Here is a 26522-nt window from a genome sequence, read left to right on the forward strand (position 1 = left end):
CATAGCTCATTCTTAGTAATGGTTCCATAGAAATAACTTTATATACATAACATGTTTATTATTAAAAAAACCCCATATTTATTTAATTACCACTTTTGAGTGTTTTTTCTTGATTTTTTTTCTTTTCCTCCCTTCCTTTTTTTCTTCTTTATCTTTTTTACTATGGTCTTAGTTCTGCTTTTATTTTTTGAGGTAATGCCTTTGTTATCTCTTCTTGGCCATTATCTGACACATTAAGTACCATACATTCTGAAATAGTATTTAGTACAGTATATGGTAATTTTAAGGAACTAGTAACATTATAAAAAGAATAAAAACACAAACATAATAAGAAATGAAATATAATAATACAAGGAATGAAAATACAATGGTAAAGAAAAACAATTTATAAATTCACATTTTTTTCCTAGGTATATATGTAGGCCTTTTTAAGCAAATGGCACTACAAATCTACAGGTCCCTATAAAATAATATCTTGTGATGATTGGTTACCTTGGATTACTACTAGTCAGAAGATGATTTTTGTTTTACTGTCTGTGATTCTATTTCCAGCCTCCCAGGTAGTAACACCTCCTGTTGACCAGGAAACTGAGTCATTGCATCAAGGAGAGGAAGAACTATTTTCCCGTTCAGATGTTAACCAATTCTTTGGAGCCTTACAGGTAGGTTCAGTGATGTGTTGGCAAATGTTTAATGACCAGCTCTACTCTCCACCCTCAATTCCCTATCCCAAAAAGAAAGAACAAAAAAGAGAGAGAGGAGAGAGACCCTGATTTGTAGTGTTTGGGGTAAGTGTTCCCATTATGGCTGATTTCAGGTTATTGCAGAATTTCTGAAAATCTGACAAATGGCTCTCACTAGCTGGTTTGAGTTGACTCCAGTACACCACTGGATTGCTTTGAAATGGATTGTTTTATCTGTGCAATTTGATCAAGGCCAGCTTCCTGAATGTACAGCCTGTGCAGTCCCACATTACCCATGCTTTTCTAATGCTCAGCTGTCACTGTTTTAAAATTCTTAATAATGAGAGCTCCTGGGTGGCTCAGTCATTTGAGCATCTGACTCTTGATTCCAACTCAGGTCATGATCCCAGAGTCTTGGGATAGAAGCCCCATATCGGGCTCCTTGCTGAGCATGGAGCCTGCTTGGGATTCTCTCTCTCTCTCTCTCTCTCTCTCTCTTCTTCTCTCTTTGCCCCTCACCTCTGCTCTCTCTTTCCATAAAATAAAAAAAAATTTTAAACAGTTCTTTATGTATGAACAAAGGGCCTCACATTTTATCTTGCATGGAGCCCTACAAATTATGTAGCCTGTCCTTTCCAGAGAACAAGAACTGGGTTCCTTTAGTGCCCAGCAATAGAAGGGTGGATAGAGGGAAAACATTGGGAAATTTGCAATCTGTTTCATTTTCTTTTTTTTTCCTTTTTTTCTCCTCCTCCTCCTCCTCCTCCTCTTTCTCCTTCTCCCCTTCCTCCCTCCCCTCCTCCTCCTTCTTCTTCTTCTTCTTCTTCTTCTTCTTGGTGCTGAAACCTAGGAGCAGTGTGTTTCTTATAACATGATCATGATCCTTGGAAGACACATATGACATTCTTCCCTGGAATTAATGTTTCTTACCAGCAAACTTGGGCAGTTTTATTTTGCTAACATCTATCAGTATCAATGCAGTTATCTTGGCCTTGGAACTTTTTTTTAATTGTGATAAAAGACAACATAAAATTTACTATCTTCATCATTTTTAAGTGTACAGTTCAGTTCTGTTAAGTACATTTATATTGTTGTATAACCAATCTCCAGAACTCTTTTTATCTTGCAAAACTCAAACTCAATATCTATTAAACAGTAACTCCCCATTCCTCCCTCCCACCAGCCCCTGGCAAACACCGTTCCACTTTCTATCTTTGTGAATTTGACTACTCTAGGTACCTCATATAAGTGGATTCATATAGTATTTGTTTTTTGTGACTGGCTTATTTCACTTTATATAATGTCCTCAAGGTTCAACCGTGTCAGAATTTTCTTCCTTTTTAAAGCTGAATAATATTTCATTGTGTGTATGTACCATATTTTGTTTATCCATTCATAAACAAATGCACATATGTTTGATGGACATATGGATTGCGTCCACCTTTTGGCTATTGTGAATTAATACTGCTATGAACATGGGTATACAAATATCTCTTTGAGATCATGGTTTCAGTTCTTGTATTTACCCAGAAGATCATGCTTTCAGTTCTGGGTATTTACCCAGAAGGGGAAATGCTGGATCATATGGTAATTCTGTATTTCATTTATTGAGGAACCTTCATACTGTTTTCCATGACAGCTGTATCATTTTTCATTTCCACCGATAAAGCATAAGGGTTCCAATTTTTCCACAACCTTGCTAACACTTTTTATTTTCTCATTTTTTGATAGTAGTCATCCTAATGGGTATGAGGTGGTATCTCATTGTAATTTTGATTTTCATTTCCCTAATGATTACTGATGTTGAGCATCTTTACATGTGCTTGTTAGCGATTTGTGTTATCCTTCTTGGAGAAATGTCTATTTAAGTCCTTTTGCCCATTTTTTAATTGGATTGTTTGTGGAAGTTTTATTTTTTATTCTTAAAAATTCATTCATAGCTTCTTTACTACTTTCATGTTTTCATATTTTTACAGTTACAATTTTTTATTTTTAAATTTGGAAATAATTTCAATCTTATGGAAAAGTTGACAGAATGTGAGTAATACTAAGAACACTGTGTACTATTTTACCAGATTCACTTACCTGTTGTTGACTTTTACACCATTTGTGTTAGCCTTTGCTTTCTTTCTCTGTCTTTATCTACCTACCTACCTATTTACCTATATATCATCTATCTATTTAAACACACATAATTTTTTTCCAAACTTTTTGAGAGTAGCTTGCCCTGAATATTTACTATGTATTTCCTAAGAATAAGGATATTCTTTTAAAACTATAGTACAGTTATTGATGTCAGTAAAGTTTACTTAATACAATACTTTCACCAAATTGAAGTTCCACATTTCAATTTTTTCTGTTGATCAAATAATATCCTTTATAGCTTTTTCCCCCTCCAACACATAATTTATCTGGGATCATTATTGTATTTAGGTGTCATGTGTCTGTAGTGTCCCTTAATCTTGAACAACTTTTCTTTATGACATTGACATTTTTGAAGAATATAGTCACCCTCACTACCACCTTTTATTAAAAAAATAGAATTGTCCTCATTTTTGGTGTGCGTGGTATTGCCCGTGATTTGTTTCAAGCTTTATATATTCTGGCAGGAATATTACCTAAATGATGTACTCTTCTCAGGGCATCACACCTGGAAGCAGTGGTGTCCGTCTGCTCCCTCTTTGTGATGGTAATTTTGATTGTTTGGTCAAGGTGTTGTCTGATTTCTTCACTATACAGTTAATTTTGTATAGTTACTATTTCTCCCCTGCAACTAGTAAGCAAGTGGTAGAGAGACATTTTGAGACTTTACAAATATCCCACTCTGCATCAAGGATTTCCCCTAGATTTAGTATCCATTAATGATTCTAGTGTGATTCAATTTTTATTATGTTGGTTGAAAAGCAATGATTTTCAAACTCCAGTATTTTCTCTACCTTTATAAGTCAGCACTCAGCATTCTGCTATATGCGAGAGCCCTCTTTTCTCCTCTAAAAGTTTTTTTGCCCACTAAACTTAATCCTTCTCTGCACCTACTTTTTCAACTAATTTTGTGTGTGCTCAGATACTTCTGTGCATGTAGAAAATACACACACACACACACACACACACACACGACTTTGCTCTTTGCCTCTTAGAAATTCAATAGTTTCTAAGGGGAGTGGCTCAGCCTTGGCATGTAGAGCGCTGCTATTTTGCTGACCTCAGAGGATTCTGGCTATGGCCAGATGAAGATGGGAGTAGTTGTCATGGTGCTGAGAGTATAGGAGGCTTTGGGAGGGAGCACCTCATATTACATGCCTTCTCCTAGACTTTCAGGGTCAGAAGGTGTCTTAAAAGCTACTTATGCAGGAAACCATCAGAATCCTAGAGGAGAACACAGGCAGCAACCTCTCTGGCCTTGGCTGTAGCAACTTCTTACTAGACATGTCTCCAGAGGCAAGGAAAACAGAAGCAAAAATGAACTCTTTGGCTTCATCAAGATAAAATGCTTCTGTACAGTGAAGGAAACAATCAACAAAACTGAAAGGCAACCTATGGAATGGGAGAAGATATTTGCAAAAGGCATATTGGATAAGTTCTATGAAGAACTTATCAAACTCAGCACCCCAAAAATAAATAATCCAGTTAAGAAATGAACAGAAGACGTGAACAGACATTTCTCCAAAGAAGACAAGCAAATGGCTAACAGACACAAGAAAAGATGCTCAACATCACTGATCATCAGGGAAATACAAATCAAAACCATGATGAGATACCACTTCACACCTATCAGAATGGCTAAAATGAATAACTCAGGAAACAATAGTTGTTGGCAAAGATGCAAAGAAAGGGGAACCCTCTTACACTGTTGGTGGGAATGCGAACTGGTGCAGCAATTCTGGAAAACAGTATGGAGGTTCCTCAGAAAGTTAAAAATAGAATTATCTTACAACCTAGCAATTGCACTACTAGGTGTTTATCTGGAGAACACAAAAATACTGATTCAAAGGGGTACCTGCACCCCAATATTTATAGCACCACTATCAGCAATAGCCAAACTATGACAAGAACCCATATGTTCATCAACTGATGAATTGCTAAAGAAGATGTGATACACACATACCAAAAAGAATGAAATCTTGCCATTTGCAATGATGTGGATGGAGCTAGAGTATATTATGCTAAGGGAAATAAGTCAGAGAAGGAAAAATACTCTATGATTTCACTTATGTGTGGAGTTTAAGAAATAAAAAAACAGATGAACATAGGGGAGGGGAAGGAAAAATAAGATAAAAACAGAGGGGGAGGCAAACCATAAGAGACTCTTAAATACAGAGAACAAACTGAGGATTACTGGAGGGGGTGGGTAGGGGGGATGGGCTAAATGGGTGATGGGGATTAAGGAGAGCACTTGTTGTAATGAGCACTGGGGGTTAGATGTAGTGATGAATCACTAAATTCTACTCCTGAAACTAATACTACACTATATGCTAACAAACTTGAATTTAAATAAAATCTTGGAAGAAAAAATAAAAAAATAAAATAAAGTTTGAGTATTTGGGATATTAAAAAAGAAGTTATCTAGGCAATCCTGGCTCTGGATAAAATGAAAGTTGGTAAATCATATCATGTTTCATTAGCACCTTAGAGGTTTTCTTACATAAAAGAGCACTACCAACCATTGCATTTAATGAGAAGAAACTGTATTTCAAGTAACACCCCTAATTATTTAAATTGATTTACATTAAAAACCAAATCAATATATTTGAATGTGGAATATGATTTCTTAATGCTTTTCTGTTATCTTAATGCTTTCTGTTATTCTGCATTTTCTCTTCATGCTCTTCTGTTGAAGAGATGTAATATCAGCTTCTTTTTAAGGCCTTATTGGACCCTTATTATTTGAAAACAGTGGAAAGAAAACTGAGCATGTCCAGGCAGTGGGTCAGTTATCCATTCGTTCCTTCCTTCCTTCCTTCCTTCATTCATTCCTCTCTGACACAGAGGTTTGAGAGGGTGTCAACAGAAGATGCAGCATTTTCAGAGAGAGAGCCAGGCTGACCTTAAAGCTTATTTCTAGTCCCTGCTCTGACTGATTTTATCAGCACAAGGAAGGAGACAAATTAAGGAAACCTGGGTCCTGGGGATGCTGGGCAGAGCCTGCTGCTGTATCTGTGTTGCCCTTAATTCCAGAAAATTCACTCAACTGCTTTCAAAACCAGCTGGATAAACCCAGAAAACAGCCTGCTTGGTCCTTGGATGTCGCTGAGAGAAACTAGCATTTTGCAGGAAGGAAAATACGGCTTGCAAAAAGAAAGGCCGGAAGTGTTTTGGAGAGTGAAACTAAAGTTCTTTTTTTCATTTGTTCCATCAAAGTTGGGAAATTCTAGTATTGTGCAGCCTGGGAGTGAGGCTGTGCGGCTTTGGTCTGGCTTGAAGATAAGTCCCTCTCTTGCAGCCGGAAGCTTGGTGGGCTCCAGCAGGGAGGCACCCCCAGGAACTTGGGGATGACTTGCCGGTCACCTCAAACAGGTCTGGTGCTGCGCCCCATGTGGCCAAGTGGCAGTGTTGACCCCTCCCCAGAACCCCTTTGAGACTTTCTGCTGCAGGCTGAGGGCAAGGGGTTTGGGAGTGGAGTGAATGTGGTGGAGCATGCACAAAAGATGAGGACCCTAGGCTATGTTTCAGTCTTACATTTAATAATATAAAATGTTTCTGTAGGCCCAAAGTAAAAATTGTCAAGAGAGTATACTCAGAGGAGGCTCCATTGCATTCTTGCCCCTCTTCCCTTTCCTCCGTAGATTACCTTTTTTTATTAGTTTATTTTCTATTTATCCTGTTGTTACTTTTGAAAAAAACCCAGCCATCTGTCCCCTTTATTATAAATGAGGTGCCCCATTAAAATACTGTTTTTCGCTTGACTTCCTTCATGTAACGGGATCTTCTGTATAGAAATTATCTTCTGCATCCTGCTCCACAGCTCTTTTGCCCACTTCCTAGTGGTGGACATTAGAGTTATTTCTGGTCTTTCGTTATTTCAAATAATGCTGCAATGAATAAATATCTTTGTGCATATGTCATATTATATTTTTGCCACTGTGTCTTTGTGAGCCTCCTCCTCTGAAAGGAGAGAGATGATTCTCTTTTTTGTCACTTGCTGCTGAACTTGCTGGGGATTAAGTGTCTGTTCTTTGCATCAAGTCCAGCTTTTTGACTCTCATCCTAACTGTGTGGATTTCCTGCATTTCATTCATTTCCTGTTTCCTCAACAGAGGGTTTCTGGGCAAGATCAGCCCATGAGGAATTATGGTAGATGTTTCTAATACACTTTATATAACTTGGATCAGTATGGCAGGAATAGAAACATATGACAGTTACCAAGCAATTTGAGATGTTTTGAGGGAGAAAGGTAACAAATTAGTGGAGAATTCATTTCTTATCTCATTTCAGGCATGGATTCTACCAGGCTTTTCTGTGGGAGAATGGAGAGAAATGGGTGGTTTGTACTCTGAAACCCTTGCACCACAGCATCTGGGGAATGCTGGCATCTGCTCTCCCTCTACCCTTCAGAATTAGATCACCCTCTGTAAGGAGGGAAGGAACACTTGGTAGGGCTGAAACCCACAGGCCAACATGACAGAGCAGAATGTTGACTCTGGGAACATCTGGTGTAGTGCGGCTCCAGATACTGCTTGTATTTTTCAGAGTGAGAGATGACAGAGGGAGGGACTTGATAATGATGTATTTAGTGCCTTGGATCTTTGCCCCAAAATCATAACCTTAGGAAAATATTACAGAATCTGCTACAGAGCTAAACGGCTTATGAACACATTTTTGGTGTAGTCTCCCTGTGATATGTAAAGTTTATCAGAGGCCATTCCTTTTTTTTTTTTTTTTTTTTTTCTGGAAATTTAAACTTCAGAGTCCAAACGCTTCACATTCCCAGGAATCTCTGCTTTCTGCCTAAGCAGGAAAGTGCGTGATACAATTTTGATTAGAGTTACCATTACTGAGCACTTGTTATGTGCTAGGCAGGCACTGTTCTAAGAGCTTTCTAGGGCTTATCTCATTGAATCCTCCAATCCAGAGGTAGGTACTACTGTTATTCTCACTTAATGACCAGGAAGTGGAGACTCAACAGATGTAGTACTTTCCTAAATGGACACATTAGTGAAACTGGGATCTGAACCCAGGAGTCTGACTCCAGAGCTCACCCTCTGAAGACCTGGCTCTAACACAGTGTGGCTTCAGGCGCTCAGGCGATTGCTTCACTTCTCTGAAAAATAAGTGAGTTTCTTTCAGTTTTGCAATTCTCTGGTTTGGAAGTTTGAACATGGCTTTCTTGCAGTATTACCTTCTCCCAAGGTGAGGAGGAATTTATAGGTGCTGTGTACAGCTGAAGTTTGGCCCCTTTTGGCTGTGTTCTATGGTCTGGGGATGCTGGATTCACTCAGCCTGAGCTGTGCACCCAGGAGTGACCCTTAACTATAGTTAATAACTAACTCAAGCCTTAGAAACAAGGGCAGAGCTTGCTGGATTCTACTGAAAACTTGCTGGATGTGGGAGAAGAAAAGTTTCAAGTTTCATTTTCCTGTATTGCTACGTGACAACGCATCACTGGCTTCATCTGTGGTGGATTCATATTTAGAGGAACCAAGAAATTTGCAGGAACACTTCAGAGCAATGTGATCTTTAGCCGATGCCAAAGACATGACTAAATGAATTCTGGGCTGTGGTCTGATTTTTGCCCTACCCAGACTGGGTTCTCTGGGCTTTCTGTTTTTCCCCCTCCTCTTCCTGGTGTCCGTCCAGCCTGTCTATATCCAGTAACAGATAGATACTGCCTCAACCCAGCCAAGCTTTCTGCCAGAAATACTTTAGCTGATTCACATGATCTTGACTCTTAACCCATCCTCTGTAAGGAAATCTAAATGTTTGGGGAAAGATATTTGAAGAATCTGAGAACTTCTCTTTTAAGGCGACAGAGAAACCCTGGTCTCCATAGAGATGTTGGGAGCATCTGCTGAGACTTTAACTTCTGAAACCAGCACAAAGGTCTTCTCCAGCTAGGGTCCATCCCTTAATGACTTTGAGGGCTCAGAGCTGTTTGTTTCTGTCATTGTTCTTGTTTCTGTCTCTGTGATTATCCCACCTTTTTCTGAAACAATCAGAAGTGTGTTCACCTTTGCCTATGGAGGCAATGCTGTTGTCATTACAGCCACACACAGCCTTTGAATTATTTCCAGGTAGGGGAGTTTCTTTTCTATTGACTGAAGCCACTTCTTTTCTGCTTGGATCAAAGATATACCGTGTTTTTAGGAGATCACTTCAGCCACACAGAGGTCCCACTGGAGCCAACTCAGCTCACTTATAATTATATGCTGTTTACAATAACCTTCAGAAATAATTGCACGTATTTTACAATTCTCACTGTGATCTCTACAAAAGAGACTTTTCTGTTTTCGGGGGAGTCAGATCACTTCAGAATCTTACCATCTGAAAAAGAAATAAACATTTGATATCTTTATTGTCTTGTTAGATCCTTGCTTATACTTCCTTCACTTTGCTAATCCAAAAGGGAAGATGTGGGGTGCCTGGGTGGCTCAGTCAATTGAGAGTCTGACTCTTGATTTTGGCTCAGGTCACGATCCCAGGGTTGTGACATCGAGCCCTGCGTTGGGTTCTGTGCTGAGCGTGGAGCCCACTTGAGATTCCCTCTCTTTCTCTCTCTCTCTCTCTCTCTCTCTCTCTCTCTCCCTCCCTCCTTCTGCCCCTCTACCTGGCTTATGAGATTCTCTCTCTTTCTCTCTCTTCCTCCCTCCCTCTGCCCCTCTACCTGGCTTGTGCTAGCTCTCTCTCTCTAAAAAAAACACAGAAACAAAAAAGAAAACAGAAAGGAAGATGCTTTGGCATAAGCTCTTGATTTGCTGAAGTTAAATTACATATTCTGTTATTTAACACTGCTAATTGACATTCTGCAGTCAAACCAAATGAAGTCTGAATTAAAAAAAAATTTTTTTTCAACGTTTATTTATTTTTGGGACAGAGAGAGACAGAGCATGAACAGGGGAGGGGCAGAGAGACAGGGAGACACAGAATCGAAAACAGGCTCCAGGCTCTGAGCCATCAGCCCAGAGCCTGACGCGGGGCTCGAACTCACGGACCGCGAGATCGTGACCTGGCTGAAGTCGGACGCTTAACCGACTGCACCACCCAGGCGCCCCTGAAGTCTGAATTTTAATCAATACCTGGCATTTCACCTTGGACTTAATTGAGTAATTCTAGACCAGGACCATAGCCTTGAGAACTCTCAGCCTTTGGTACTGATAAATGAAGTGATTGGTTAGAAACATTAAACCCTTAAAATGAGGATTCCCTAATAAGTCATTCTATTTCTTCTTCTTTCAAGGAAGCAACTGTGTACAGAATGGATCGGAAGCACAGAGGCCACTGTGTTGTTGTCAATAACCACAGCTTTACCTCACTCTCAGATCGACCAGGGACTCATAGAGATGCTGGTAAGAAAGTCTGAATAGTCTATAAGATGCAAGTTGGGGATCTTAAAATCATTTTTTTTAAATTTTCATATTTTCTTTAATTTTTTATCTTCCATTTATTTTATTTTATTTTTTTAGCGTTTATTTATTTTTGAGACAGAGAGAGACAGAGCATGAACGGGCGAGGGGCAGAGAGAGAGGGAGACACAGAATTGGAAGCAGGCTCCAGGCTCTGAGCCATCAGCCCAGAGCCCAATGGGGGGCTCGAACTCACAGACCACGAGATCGTGACCTGAGCTGAAGTTGGATGCTTAACCGACTGAACCACCCAGGCGCCCCTATCTTCCATTTAAATGTAAGGATGATATGGAGCACCTGGATGACTCAGTTGGTTAAGCATCTGACTACAGCTCAGGTCATGATCTCAGGGTTTGTGGGTTGGAGTCCTGTATCTGGCTCTGTGCTGACAGCTCAGAGCCTGGAGCCTTCCTGGATTCTGTGTCTCCCTCTCTCGCTGCCACTCCCCCACTCATGCTCTGTCTCTCTCTCCCTCTGTCTCTGTCTCAAAAATAAATAAACATTAAAAAAATTTAAATGTAAGGATAATATAAATGTTCCAAGCCTCTTGTATATCCCAGGTGTCTTAGCCTACCTGGGCTGCTGTAATGAAATACTATAAACTAGATGGCTTATAAATGACACACATTTATTTCTAACAGTTCTGGAGGCTGGAAAGTCCAAGATCAAGGCTCTGACATTTTGATGCCTGGTGAAAGCCTGCTTCCTAGGTGGCAGTCTTTGTGCCGTGTCCTCACATGGCAGAAGAGCTTTCTGGAGTCTCTTTTTTTTTTTTTTTTCCTGGGGTCTCTTTATGGGCTCTCCCCTCATGACCTAATCACCTCCCAAAGGCCCCACTTCCTCATACCCTCACCTTGGGGGTTAGGATTTCAACATATGAATTTTAGGGGGACACAAACATGAAGACCATAGCACTTGGGGTATTACCAATCTGCTGAAAGAGCAAAAGGAGTCCCTGACCATGTACAGCTCTGTGGGTTGGGGGAAAGCATGGTGCATCAGCAACAAAAAAACTGGGTTTGAGCTGTGGCTCCACCACAAAGTAGTTTGTGACTGTGGGTGAGTCCTGGGCCTTGGCTTCCTCATCTGTGAGGTAGGATGAAACTGTGGCCTCTGCTGACTCTCAGGACCATTGTGATAGTGCTGTGGGTACTATAAGAAGGTAGGTAAATAATAAAATTTTATTGTTATGAAAGTAAAATAAAAACCCAAGCTTCAGGCTACTTGCTGTGCAAGTTTTATAACTATTAACATTGTTCCACCCCTTAATTTTGTTTCATTTTACTCTATCTCATTTTATTATTTCCCCTTTCTTTCCTTTTTTTTTTTTTAACAGAGTGCTTGGAGCGTGTGTTTCAGTGGCTGGGGTTCAGCGTACATATATATAATAATGTGACCAAAGGACGTCTAGATGAGGTTCTGAAGGAATATAAGAGTCATCCAGGCCATGCTGATGGAGATTGCTTTGTGTTCTGTGTTCTGACCCATGGGAAATTTGGAGCTGTCTACTCCTCAGATGAGGCCCTTGTTCCCATTCGGGAGATCATGTCTCATTTCACAGCCCAGCAGTGCCCTGGCCTGGCTCATAAACCCAAACTCTTTTTTATCCAGGCCTGTCAGGGTGAAGAGATACAACCTTCTGTATCCATTGAAGCAGATGCTGTAAATTCCGAGCATTCACCTCCTACCCCTTCCCTTCTGGCCAGTGTTCCCAGTGATGCAGATTTCCTTCTTGGCCTGGCCACTGTCCCTGGCTATGTATCCTTTCGGCATGTAGAGGAAGGCAGCTGGTATATTCAGTCTCTGTATAATAATCTGAAGAACTTGGTCCCAAGGTGAGATGTTTGAGTTGTACTATATACCTACCTGTTTGTCCATCCATCTATCTACCTACCTGTTCGTCTGTCTCTTCACATACCCACCCATGCATCTGTCTGTCCATCCATCCATCAGTCTACTCATCCATCTGTCCCATCTATCCATCCATTCATCATCATCCATCTATCCATTCATCCAAACATCTGTCCATCCATCCAAACATTTATCCATCCAATAAACCTATGTTGAGCACTAGCATATAACAATTAAAAAAAAAAAACAGTCCCTGCCCTCGAGTTGCTCACAGTCTAGAGAGGTAGAAAAAATAGATGGGGGAAGAGCATTCCCTGTGGCAAATACACATTATACAACATAGGTGTTATGGAAACACATAGAACTAGTACCTCACCCAGATTTGAAGGATCAGGGAAAGCTTCTAGAGATGACAAATAGATGTTAGGTAAATAATTGAGATGAAAGAGATGCTGGGCATAAGGAAACAGTATAAATAAAGGTAAGAGGGCCTTTTATTTGTTCATTTATTTATCAGTCACTCATGTTTACTGAGTGCCTATGTATTGCCTTTGGCATTATACCTTTGATCTCCTGCCACTGCTCTGACAACTTTCCATTTGTATCTACCACGTGCTCCTTACCTGGTACCCTGGAAATGGGCCTTCATTGCAGTTCTGCCCTGTACCCCATTCTATGTTCTTTATAGCTCTGGGCAGCTTCAGCTATACCCTGGAGGCCGCTTGACCTCCATGAAAATGTCTCCAAAGTTGCCATCTCTGGTCCATTAATCTCTGAGTTTTTGGAGAGCAGAGTTATTTCATTCAACTTTATGTCCTTAACACTTGACACAGTACCTGATGATATATTGTTGAGCTTGATAAATATTTGCTGGACCAATGAATGACTGAGTGAATCTCATTCTTAGGGTCGGTCCAATACATTTCTTGCAGCCTACCAGACATCCCACCTCCTTGTTGCCCTGGGAGCTCATATTCAGTATGCATAGTCCTCAATTCATCTTCCAGCCCTCTCTATCTGCCTTCTTCTCCTGAATTCACACTTTAAGGAATGGTCAAAGTGTTCTGGGAATTCGGAACTAGGAATTCAGGATTGGAACCTCGAGTCAACCTTAGCTTTTCCATCTTCTTCATTAATCCCTCCATCCCCACCATAGCCATCAAAAACCAATGTCCTATGACTTTGAGGACAAGGCAGATTTATCAAGGACTTACTGTGTGCGTACTGTCCTGGGTACCGAGCTAGGGGCTAGGGGTAAGTTATGAATAAGGGAGACAGAATGTCTTCTCCATGGAGCTTATAGACCAGTGAGTAAGTAAAGGTAAGAAGGTAAATATTTAAATTAATAAGATAATTTCAGGAAGTGATACCTGCTGTGAAGAAAGCAAACAAGATATTGTAGAGAATGGGGCAGGGAGCTACCTGAGAAGGCTTCTTCGTAGAGGTGATATTTCAAGTGAGACTGAGTGGTGATGCGTCAGCCACAGGAAGATCCAGAGGCAGAGAGAACAGCTGGTGTGAGACAGGATGTAAGAACTAAGAACCAGGCAAGGCCTGCTGTCCCTTGAACATAGCAATGATGATGAGGATAAGTAGTAGCAATATTAATAATAATAAAAATGATGGTCAGTGGAATATTATAGCCAGTTTTCTATGTGCTTTACATAAATTTACTTCATTTATTTCTCATGGCAGTCCCTAAAATGGGTATTCTTATGGTCCTTATTTTACAGCTGAGAAAACAGAGGCATATTTAGTGTGAAATAAGTGACTGTGCCTAAGACCACACGGGTCCACGAGTGATGGAACTATGCTTCAAACCTGAGTTCTATTTCCAGAGCCTTGCTTTTTTTTTTTTTTTTTTTTTCCATTGGTATGAATTGCCCATCCCTGGAACATTTTGGTAAATGTTAAATGTCCTACAAGCCCAGGCTCACAAGCTACCTCCTGTATGGAATCCAGGAAGTGCTCTTTTTCCTCTGAACTTGCAGTGGAACTTTGCCCACTTTTCATATAGTATTGATCACATTCTGCCTTATAGTATGCATTTTGTGTATATACCATATTTGGTACATGCTTCATGTCTGCATTTGAAGTGCCTAGAAATTTGTGTCATGTTTATCTTTGTATCCTCCTCAAACCAAGAATAGAGAGGGCATTAGTAATAGTAGGGTCCCTTGGGGCACCTGGGTGGCTCAATCGGTTAAGCGTCCAACTCTTGACTTCAGCTCAGGTCATGATATCATGGTTTGTGGGTTTGGGCCCTGTGTCAGGCTTTCTGTGCTGACAGGGCGGAGCCTGCTTGGGATTCTCTCTTTCTGTTCCTCCCTAACTTGTGCACATGTGCACTCTCTCTCAAAATAAACTTAAAAAAAATAGTAGAGTCCTTCTCTATCTTTATCACCTACCTATCTATTCTATCATCTATCTATCTATCTATCTATCATCTGTCTGTCTGTGTGTCTGTCTATATCCACCAGCTTGGAGGAGAAACATGGAAAAATAATTATGTGCAACCTTCCTTTGTGGACCAATGACCTTAAAATGTAAGTTGTGGAGCAGCCGTCTGGCTCAGTCAGAAAAGCGTGACACTCTTAATCTCAGGGTCAGGTTCAAGCCCCATGTTGGGTGTAGATTGCTTAAAAGAAAAAAGAGGGCCACCTGGCTGGCTCAATCGGTTAAGCATCCGACTCTTGGTTTTGGCTCAGGTCATGATCTCAAGGTTTGTGGGTATGAGCCCTACACCAGGCTCCACATTCTCAGCACAGGGCCTGCTTGGGATTGTGTCTCTCAATTTCTTTCCCACCACACCCTCCCCAAGATAAATAATAAACTAAAAAAAGTTAAAATGCAAGATGTGTCTATTATAGTGTTCTTAAACATTAAATGTAATATTGAAAACTTTTGTATAATTTAGCATTTCTTTTTTTAATTTCAAAATAAGAATTTCTTTATATTTGACAGGATTCCAGTTAGAATTTTGCCCTGTTAGACTAGGAAGAAGCCACATGTTTTAGGGTTTCTTTGTATGACCTGGTATGTGATTTCTGTCTCCTGATTGAAAATATTTTTTCTTATCTGCCTCCAGACATGAAGATATCTTATCCATCCTCACTGCTGTCAACAATGATGTGAGTCAACAAGCAAACAAAGAAGGAACAAAGAGACAGATGCCCCAACCTGCTTATACACTACGGAAAAAACTAGTATTCCCTGTGCCACAGGAAAAACTTTTATTGTAGTAGAGAGTTCTCAATGACTCTTTGACTTGAAAGGAAACTTTGGTCATCTCTTCCAATCTCCCACCCACCATAGGAATCATTGATAGATGGTGAGCCTGTCATTCTAATAGGAAATGCCCTATTTTCTGATTCAACAAATTCTTTAAAAATTTTTTTTTTAATTTTTGACAAGTCTAATTGTTAGAACACTTTCTTTATTGAAGCCTTTGGTTGTAGTCTTGGCATTAGTTTTGTGCCCTGAGAAAAAGCAATTGGCCTTGGTTTGTGTATCTGTGAGGTAAAAGGTAGTACCAGATACATTTTAAGATTCCTTTGAGCTCTAAAGAACCACTATTCTTAACCTCAACTGAGCTTTGATTTCCTGTCTGTATGACCACCCCTTGTGAACATTCTGTGTCCCTTTTGCATAGCCTTGTTTTGGACATTGGATAATGATGAGATCACACATGGTTCATTGACCCTTTCTCTGCTCTCCACTTCCTAAGGCTTCTCATCTACACATCTGCTGGGGTGAAATTTTTGTCTATATGATGCCCATTTCCAGCTTTAGTATAACGAAGGTGTTCCCACAGGAACTCTTTATCTTGTGTTGGGAACAGGTTTGGCTCTAGGAAGATGATAGTTCAGTATGAAGAGAGACAACTCAGCCACTCTGGGATCAGAGACTTTACAGGCTGAGGTTAAATTCTGTGTCGATCAGAACTTTTCAGGTGCTGATGACAGAACACCCACATCACACCAACCAAAGCAAAGAAAGGAATTTATTGCCTCATTCATCTGAAAACACACAATTGGGTAGTGCTGGCTTCAGGTGAAGCTTGAATCAGGACTCAGTCTGCATTATAGCATCTCTCTCTTGGCCAGAGGTTCTTTTGGTGGCTGCACTGTGCTGACTAAAGCCAACAGCCCCTGCCTTGTCTCCAACATGCTCTGTTTCTCTGGCCCAAAGAATTGAGGAGAGAGACAGCCTTAGGGATGAAGCTATTCACAGAAGTTGTTGTCCTCTCCTTAGAGAGTTGTCTGGCTGTGCCTTGGTGGGGAGTGTGGTTCTGTATGGAAGCCTTGCTACTTTTTACATTAAGGTTTTGAATATCTTTATGTATGTGAACTTTTTTTTTCAATTTCAAGAGGAATTTTTCTTTTTTATTTTCTAAGGGAGGGAGATTGAAAGTCCTGTACCTAAGGCCTTTATTTATTGATGAAGAGGTTGAGGCCCAAGGAGGCAGAGTGATTTGCTATAGTCCCCCAGCCAGTTATTGTTTACAGGGTTTTATTTCCCACTTGAGTGAACTGGAATGTCATGGGACATAACAGGGCTTTTTAGGAACATTTCCTTGGATATGTAGACATCCATGAAAGATATCCAGGAATGAAGAAGAATAACTCTCAGTGATGCCTGATTTTGTAATTATTAACATGTAAGTCAAATGATCTTCCAGAACCTTTGTATATACAAGTCAAAGCGAACAGCTGGTGATTACAGTCCTTCCCCAGTTGAATATACACAGCTTTTGGCCACTTCATAGTCCTTCTCTGCAAGTGAAAGATGGTGTGGTACAAAGCAAAGAGCAAAGAATCTGGAGATAGAAGCCTTTGGTTTCTGTTTTGCCTTGTGACTTTCTGGCTCTGAGACACTAAGTCAAGCTAGTTTTTTGAGCCTTATCTATAAAGTAGAGAAAAATTACCTATTTAAGATAAGGATAGGTTAATATATAAATCCATTTAAATCTAGTTGTTGTGAGTTATATACAAGACCTTTACGTGGCAGATACCTCTGGCAGTCACCTAACGGAAATAGAGTTTGAGTTCCTTTGTGTCTAATTCCAGCTGAATTTCAGCCACAAATCAATACTAATACCCACCGATGTCTTCTTAGGGAAATGTTGGTTTTCCCCGGAATGATTCACAATGTCCCCGGCAGCAGCAGGCTAGCTCTTGGTTCTGAATCCAGCTGGACAAAACACTGCTAATGAACTCTCCTTCCTCAGCAACATTTGGGGTTTTATGTATAAGTCCCGGTCCTGTGGTCTATTTTGTATTTTTGTTTTGCTGGAACTTAGTGGTTGTGCAAGGTTAAGTTCTAGGATCAGGAAACTTTCCCATGAATTTTCTTTTCAGAGGTCTCCAGCAGGCACTTTAGGGGTCACTAGACATTTATGACTGTAAGTCACACGCCTATGCAGACAGTAGGAGTACAATCATCCTTCAGTCATTTCTCCTAAATGGAGCATCTACACACTTTTCCCTCGTCTTGTGTGTGTATGTGTGTGTGTGTGTGTGTGTGTGTGTGTGTGCACGCCCACGTGTGTGATAATTTAGAGTGGAGCACAGCAAGTGATTTGGTCACAGCTATTCAGCAGAGACTACTGCCATTGTCTGTGCAGACATTTATGAAAGAAATGTGCAGACCCAGTGAGGTCTCTGTATATTTTGCCTAGTTTTGCTCAACCTACAAGAGCTATAGTTAGATTTTTTCTTTGTTTTCTTTTTTTTTTCTCAAAAGTTGGGCTTATACCAAACAAAATGAAGGACATGGAAAATTTTAATAGAATATTATACAAATGTTAGTTATTTAATAATGATACTCTTGGTGTTGATTATTATTAGAGATATTAGTCACCACAGCATCCTAGTGGCCTCCGCTACAAGGTTTCACCATGGCAGTGGGCAGTTGTGATATCACCAGGGTTTCCCTTAGCCAGTGCTCAGGTAATTCAAACATACAAGCAGCTGGTACAATATGGTTACTGACCAATCAAAACACATTGACCAGTATGTATAACACTATGGTGAATGCTGCTGAATAGCAGCCCTTTATCAATCAATGATCAAGTCTCCACTGAGGTAGACCAAATTAGAAGTTTACTTCATTTTGTAGATAACTTTTGTGCCATATTTGATTCACAAAATCTTCTAGGTCAGATACTTTATGAGTGATTTAGTGAAGTTGTTCTCAGCCTTGGAATTCTTGGGTCCTTAGATGTTTGTGGAGTTATTCTCAGGGTCTATGAGTTCTCCACCTTCACTTTGAAATGTTGTAATTCCTTTTTGGTGATAATCTTAAAAATTAATAGGGATGCATCCTGGCTCTTCTGCATAATCATATTTGAGCAACTTTTGTGCTCACATCCTGGTGCCCATAGAAAGTGATGAACTTTGCATTGAGCTTTTTTTTTTTTTTTTTTAATTTTTTTTTCAACGTTTATTTATTTTTGGGACAGAGAGAGACAGAGCATGAATGAGGGAGGGGCAGAGAGAGAGGGAGACACAGAATCGGAAACAGGCTCCAGGCTCTGAGCCATCAGCCCAGAGCCTGACGCGGGGCTCGAACTCATGGACCGCGAGATCGTGACCTGGCTGAAGTCGGATGCTTAACCGACTGCGCCACCCAGGCGCCCCTGCATTGAGCTTTTTAATGTAGCATGGATTGGGGTCCATGGCCAGAGGTCCTCAGATTTACTGTCAGGCACCAGTGGTTAATCTATTTGAAACCTGCTCCAGTTCATCCTCTTAAGCCATGATAGACTCCTAGACCATCATCCCTCAACCACTGCTTAACTCTCAACAGAGAGAACTCACACTACATACAAAGCCATGGACTGGGGAGCTTGGAAGGACCCTAGAGAACCCATGGTCCAGCCTTCAGGGTGTAAAAAGGCTTACTAAAGTCTTACAGCTGTTAGTGGAACATTTGCAATGCTGTGTGTTTCCTGATTTGCAATCTTGCCGCCTGGTTTTACTTTTGGACAGCTTTAATTGTTCTTTTCCCTGTGGTGACTTGAACCTACCTGCTTAGAACATACTTAAATCCATTGCCTCTCATTCTAAACTCTGGAGCCATACCAAAGACATGTAACTCTCTTCTGGTTAAGTACATGTTTCATGTGACAAGTTATTTAGCTTTCTTTCTGGTAGGATCTGGCTCTCCTCAGAAGTCTGCAGGGGCACCTGGGTGACTCAGTCGGTTGAGCGTCTGACTCTTGATTTCAACTCAGGTCATGATCCCAGGGTTGTGGAATCCAGCCCCTCATTGGGCTCTGCACTGAGCGTGGAGCCTACATGAGATTCTCTCTGTCTCTGTCTCTGTCTCTCTCTCTCTGCCCCTTTCCCCTGCTCACTTTAAAATTAAAAAGGGAAAAAAAAAAGTCTGCAGTTTGCTTTTAAGGATGTGAATATCACATTTGTATCTTTGAACAGTAGCTGAATTCCTAAAAATGGAAGGCTTTTAAAAAAGTACTAGGGGAAATTCTTTGTTTAAAGAAAGACTGATTTGCTAATACAAAGAAGCATTTTATAACATAACTTTAGCATATATGAATTTTTAAAAGAGGATTTTTCTATTAAAATTTTTAAATTGTATTAATTTTTACTTTTTAAATCTATTTTTGAATAGGTATTATCTTTACATTGTTCAACGATAAGAAAATACAAAGAGGTATTCAAGATAAGTGTTGCCTGCATTTCTGTCCACTAAATGCCCAGTCCTCCCACCTTTGCATCCCAGAGATAATTTCAGGATTTCTTAATGCAAATGCAAATATAGCAAGTACAAATATATATGTATTTTAAAGTAGGCTTTTTTAGAAACAGAGTACATACACTGTGAAACTCGTATCTGTCATTTGGTCTCATTTTAAATGATTCTGTTAGATGCTTGGAAGTACTGGTACAACTCTAGAACGGGAATAACTTTATGAGCTTTGTGGACTGGGTACTTGTACATAGTAGTAATTGACTCACCAATAAAATAAAGGGATTTTTTTCCTTTTTATCTTTGAGTAATATCTTTGATTTTACCTGATAACTTTTGTTTCTGCTTATATAGTAATATATGCACATTGTGGAATATTTGGGAAATAGAATAACACACAAAGAAAAAGAGTTAATTCAGTTATAATTCCATTTTGGCATTCACTTTCCCATTTTTTCACTCTGCATTTGCCCCTGAGCTTCCCAACCACCTTTAAATCAGCTTAACCACCATAGCCTCCTAGTCATGCATCCAGTAAACTCTGTCTTTGCCAATATTTCCACCCAAGTTTCAATTGCAAACATTTCTCTCTATGATAGCCACCTCCTACCATTCCATCTCATTTTCTGCCAACAGTCTGCAGTGCCACTGGGGCCTCTGGTTAGTCCATTGACCCTATCTGTCATCTTTCCAAAGCCAACACCACCCTTTACTTCTTCCCTCCTTCTTTACCTAGCTGGAGTCCACATGTCATCATTGAACTCACTCTCTTGCACCCACCCTCGATACCCTTGCCTTTCCCTTGGTCCTAATCATAGGGCAGAGTCTAAACTGTGGTTAATCACACATGCCTGCTTACCGCAGGTTTGTACTAGAATTCCTGGTTGTGGTGGTTTGGCTCAGTCGGTTAAGCATCTTGGTTTCAGCTCCAATCATAATCTCAGTTTGTGGGCTTGAGCCCTGCATCAGGCTCTGTGCTAGCAGTGCGGAGTCTGCTTGGGATTTCTCCCTTTCTCTCTGCCCCTCTCCTCTCTCTCTGTCTCTCTCATATTAAATATATAAAAGCTTAATACACACACACACACACACACACACACACAATGTTGCAGACTTGTCTCATTCAAAACCAATGACCACAAACCTCAAACAGGCTTTTAGTGATTCTCAGGAATCCTGTAACGTTTCCCTGGTTATGTCACCCTTTGCTTTCTCAGCCGGTGTTACATCTTTTGTCTTTTCAGACCTCTATCATCCTCCATTCTCCTCACTTTCATTTGATAGTCTCACATCACTAAGGGAAGTAATCAGAAAAGATTTCCACCATCCACCACCGAGTCTCCTGATCCACCTGCACCCTAACCCTATTGGCTGCTTTCTCTCTTGTCAACAATGGGTGCACCTTCCTGTCTGTGCTTCTCCCAAGAGTCAGTGCCTCCTCTTGGGCAGGGATTAGCTCATCCTGCTCACTCAAGGACACCACTCCCATAGCCCTTCCTCCCTCTCCTGCTTGATTAACTGTCCCCTCTCTCCCAGATCATTCCCCCGAGCACAAAAACTTGCTGTAATTTCTCTTCCTTCCAAAACAGAACTGAAACACCTAAAGGTGGATCTTCTGTCACGTGCTCAGAATCAGACCCTGAGTGTATGCAAGTGATTTGTTCAGGAATTGCTCTCCAGAGAATCCTGCTGGGGGTGGGAGGTGGGACAGAGAAAGGGAGAAGGCAGGCCAGGCCACACATTTTATCTCAGCGTGGCCAGGACGGAGCACTTTAAAGTGAAAATTATGCCTCAGAGTTCCCCACCCAACGGGAAGCAAGAGAACTGTTTTTGCATCCTCCCTTAACCCTTAGTGCCTCCATCCTCTGCTAAGAGCTGCCCCAGGTGGGAGAACTTAAACATCCAGGCACTTCCTGTGGTCTGAGGGCATAGTCTCCTCACATAAGGTGTGAGTCTTTAGAAGCAAAAACCCTTACAATCTGGCAAGCCAGCTAAACTGGCTGGAAGGTGGGGATGGGGGGTGGTGGTAGGCAGAGGGGGATTAAAATGGACCAGAAAAGACCTACCTTCACCCCTCTCCCATCCTAAGCCTGATCCAACATTTGCAGGGCCCAGGCAACAGTAAATCTAAGACCCGTAACCCATACATAGAAATGTAAATACCCACAAACTGTTCTATTCTCCTGTTGCTGAGGATTTATCATTTTTATGGTGTGCAGGGTGTCTGCCTCTGGCACAGCCTGTGCCTTTCTCTCCCCATTCCTAGCTCCTTCTAGCTTACCTGAAGCCCTAATGTATGCCAAACAACATGAAAAATGTCACACACAGTCGGATCAGTGTACCTTTAAGCTCAGGGTTTTGTGAAAGAATTTTCTGTGATCTCAAGCTAAAAGGTTGGAGCTGTATCTTAGATAACCCACTTTTTTATTTACTACCTCCCTGTAAATCTATTATTTGTAAATTTGTCTAAGCAGAAACTCCCTTTCTCCTCTTAACAATTTAAAATAAACATCAAAAACAACATTGAAAGGGGCGCCTGGTGGCTCGGTCGGTTAAGCGTCCAACTTCAGCTCAGGTCATGATCTCACAGTCCATGAGTTCGAGCCCCATGTCGGGCTCTGTGCTGGCAGCTCAGAGCCTGGAGCCTGCTTCGGATTCTGTGTCTCCCTCTCTCTCTGCCCCTCCCTTGCTCATGCTCTGTCTCTCTCTGTCTCAAAAATAAATAAAAACATTAAAAAAAAAACAATATTGGAAAACTAAAATATTAGCCACAAACTGGGAAATGTTATGTGCTACATATACAACTGATGAGGGATATATAAATATATATAAATGTATATAAAATATATATTCTACAATTCTATAAAATAATTAAACAGTCCAGTTAGATGGGCAAAATATATGAAATGAAAAAGGAAAAGAAAAAAAACCCTATCTGTAGCAAGTATGGGTGAGGATATGGAGCAAAGGGAATTCTATTAACACTGCTTAGAGAAATGTAAATTGACACAATCACTTTAGAGAACACTTTGACAATATCTGTAAACGTTGAATATGTCCATACACCGTGAGCGAGCATTTCCATTTCTGGGTCTATGCCCCAAAAGAAATCTTGCACATGCACCAGGAGACGTGGAGGAGAACTTTCAGAGCATTATTGCTTGTAAAAAGGGGGGAAAAAAAGGGCAGAAACAAATATGGCAATTTCGATTGGTTCAGTCATATATACTACAACACCATGCTTTCTGGAACAGGGTAATGGTGAATGGGAACATTGTGAATATACTAAATGCCACAGAACTATTCACTTTATTTTTTATTTTTTTTCTTGTTTCTCGTTTTTATTTTTTTAAATATAACTTATTGTCAAATTGGCTAACACTTTAAATTGTTAAGATGGTAAATGAAATTAAAAGTCTATTAAAAAAGAAAGAAATGTTGAGCAAATAAGTGAATATATGCAATATGGTATAATTTATGCAATGTTAAAAACCCAAGGTGCCTCTGGATGGCTCAGTCGGTTGAGTTTCTGACTCTTGATTTTAACTCAGGTCTTGATCCCAGGGTCATGGGATCAAGCCTTGTGTTGGGCTCTGCACTGACCATGGAGCCTACTTGGGATTCTCTCTCCCTCTGCCTCTGCCCCTCCCTTACTTATGGATTCTCTCTCTCTCTCACTCTCTCTGTCTCAAGAAAACAAAAACAAAAAACAAACACCACCCACATAACAGTTCTGTATGTTGCTTGTGCACTCATTTCCGTGTTGTACAAATATAACAATCTACATGGGGTGATCAACAAATTTTAGAATGGAGGTTACCTGGGGTGGGGCTGGGATTTGGAGAAAGAGGGAGGAATGATGCAGGGGTTCATTCTGCCATCCAGTTGGATGCTGGATCTGTGGGTATTCTCTTTTTTCTAAAATCTTTTTGCATGTCAATGCTGATTAATGTAATTTGGTCACCAGACAGGGTGATTTCTCAGCCTGCTGCACTGTGAATATTGGCCAGCTAAGGTACACAGGATGGTTTTGCCCTCTTGGTTGGGGAAGACTAAGTTTCTTAGTCTGTACCTGTCAGTATTTTTGGTGGTGGTGATTTCTGTGGTGGTGATATAACCAGTGCTGCCAAGGCGGGGAGAAGGGGCAATGACTCACTTTTTATTGCCCTGAGCCATTGTTCTGTGTTTCTAGTCTGGAACAGAAAGCAAGCCTGAAGACGAGAGCCCTCTTGTGATGCCTCTGAGCTCCCCAAACCTGTTCTCATAAATCAGGTTCAAATGCAGACTCAACTTTCCTCATCTGTGACCACCACTTGCACACCACTGCTGCTGACAGTTTTCCATTCCCAGAATGCACAATCAGAAGCCCTGTACTGCATCTGATCATCCTACATTTCAGCTTATTTTGCCACTTGCAAGCATCCTCGCCCCTCTACTCATGTCGTCTTGGATCTCCAGCTCTCGCCACCCTGCAAGGAGACAGTGAGCCAGTTTTGGCTAGATGCTTCTTGCTGTGGCCAAATTAGCAACGTTAGCCTTTGGTTCTAGTCACTTGTTGATGCCAAAAATGATGACTCTGTGAGAGTGACAGAGAGGTGTTACTGTGCCCATTTTATGGATCAGAAAATCAAGGCTCAGAGAAGCTAAATAATAAACAAGGTCATACTGCTAGAAATTGGGAAGGACCAGACTTGAACTCTATCTGGCTGACCTCCAAGTACAGGGACCTGTCCTTCCTGTCTTTACCATGCTGCTCTTGTGAAAATATTTTCTAAGAGACAGAGGGCAGGCTTATACGAGCAGTTAGCACCCCATCTCGGGTCTTGGAGATGGGAACCTGGCCTCTCTGCTGGAGGTATCAGCCTGAAATATCAAGGAGAAGACAATTTTATCAACAGTTTCAGCCCTGTAAGAAATGGGCTTGGCCTAAGTTAAATATTGTGATAAAATATTAAAACAGGAAGTTCTATTACTTATAAGAAAGATGGCTCATTCTGCCAGTAATCGAAAGCACTGCTGTTTGTGGAAGTTTGGCAAGTCCAACTTCCTCAGGTCCCTGGAACTGAACCCTTAGGTCTGGGACCTCTATATGTGACAAATCTACTCAGCCAGGCTTCCCCCTTTTTGCTCTGTGTTCAGTAGGAGGTTACAATTTCTAGGAAGGACAATGAAGCAAATTCAGTGGCAGGCAGAGAATACATGGGGGCCTGAACAGACAGATCTTAACAACTTCCTTTCCTAGGTTTGCTTTTGCTTGGACACCTCACAGGGCAGTGATTGATAGTCTTTTCCAGAGTCTTGCTCCTCCAACCACCCACCAGCTGCGTTATCTCCTAGAGCAAGACTTAAACCCAGCCCCTTTCCAGCACCACCCTTCCATTTTCGAGCCATGGGGTTTAGAATTCTGAACTCATCACTCTTACCTCTTATTGCTCACACTTTTGTTTCATGTGTCTATGTGTCTATCTCATTTCATCTTTTAAAAATTCCTTTATTTATTTGGGAATATAATATAAGCAGCTGGCAAAACATTTAAACAGTACAGAAGGATACATAAGGAAAAGTAAATTTCACACTGATCCCCACCCCCAAGTCCCCAGTTCTTCCACAGAGATAATTATTGTTTCTTCTTTTTGTTATTTATTTAAGTAATCTCTACACCCAACGTGGGTCTTGAGCTCACGACCCCCAGACCAAAAGTTGCATGCTCTTTCTACTGAGCCAGCCAGGTGCCCCCAGAGGTAATTATTGTTTCCAATATTTTGAATATCCCTTCAGAGATATGTTATTCTTATATATATATATATATATATATATATATATCTGTGTCTTTCTCTGATTTTCCCCTTCCCAAATGCTGGCAGACCATTCTGCACTTGGGTTTTTTAATTGAACATATCTCAGAGCTTATCCTGTATCAGAACATCTAGGTCTCCCTGATCTTCTTTATGGCTGCCAATATTCCATTATATGCATGTGTCATCAGTGATCCAACTAGCCCCCCACTGATGGGCATTTAGGGATTGTAGGGTTCATATGGGTAGAAACCAGATCTTACCCATCCTTTGTTTCCTATGTTTCTTTTTTTTTTTTATGAAATTTATTGACAAATTGATTTCCATACAACACCCAGTGCTCATCCTAAAAGGTGCCCTCCTCAATACCCATCACCCACCCTCTCCTCCCTCCCACCCCCCAACAACCCTCAGTTTGTTCTCAGTTTTTAACAGTCTCTTATGCTTTGGCTCTCTCCCATTCTAACCTCTTTTTTTTTTTTTTCCCTTCCCCTCCCCCATGGGTTCCTGTTAAGTTTCTCAGGATCCACATAAGAGTGAAACCATATGGTATCTGTCTTTCTCTGTATGGCTTATTTCACTTAGCATCACACTCTCCAGTTCCATCCACGTTGCTACAAAAGGCCATATTTCATTTTTTCTCTGTTTCCTATGTTTCAATCTAAAACAGTGCTCTGCCAGAATTGTTTAGTAATTAAAAGACAAATACAAACCACAAACACATTCGTTCATGAAAATTGGGGAAAAGCTCTTATTTATTCTCAGCTCTGAGCTTTATATCTGCTGCTTTGCTGAAGTAAGAATGTGCTAGTTCTCATGCAGCTTTCTCATCAGCCACAGGTACTCAGCCCTACCAGGTATCAAGTAGTTAGAAAACTTATGGATGCAAAAATGTCCCTGCCTTCTAGGAAATTATAACCTGGTTG

At 40.8% G+C, this 26522-nt stretch overlaps 1 protein-coding gene across 1 annotated transcript in view; it reads left to right on the forward strand.

The window, feature by feature from the left end:
* CASP10 (caspase 10) overlaps nucleotides 1-20104 on the forward strand; it is a 32888-nt gene extending 12784 nt beyond the window's left edge. Inside the window, exons 5-8 of the mRNA XM_043577470.1 lie at nucleotides 553-662; nucleotides 10075-10183; nucleotides 11577-12075; nucleotides 15180-20104. Coding sequence (XP_043433405.1) covers nucleotides 553-662; nucleotides 10075-10183; nucleotides 11577-12075; nucleotides 15180-15333 — 872 coding nt within the window. The 3' untranslated portion in view covers nucleotides 15334-20104. The remainder of the gene's footprint in view (nucleotides 1-552; nucleotides 663-10074; nucleotides 10184-11576; nucleotides 12076-15179) is intronic.
* Nucleotides 20105-26522: the final 6418 nt, after the last annotated feature.

This window comes from Prionailurus bengalensis, chromosome C1 (assembly GCF_016509475.1).
Source record: "Prionailurus bengalensis isolate Pbe53 chromosome C1, Fcat_Pben_1.1_paternal_pri, whole genome shotgun sequence".
Taxonomy (NCBI): domain Eukaryota; kingdom Metazoa; phylum Chordata; class Mammalia; order Carnivora; family Felidae; genus Prionailurus; species Prionailurus bengalensis.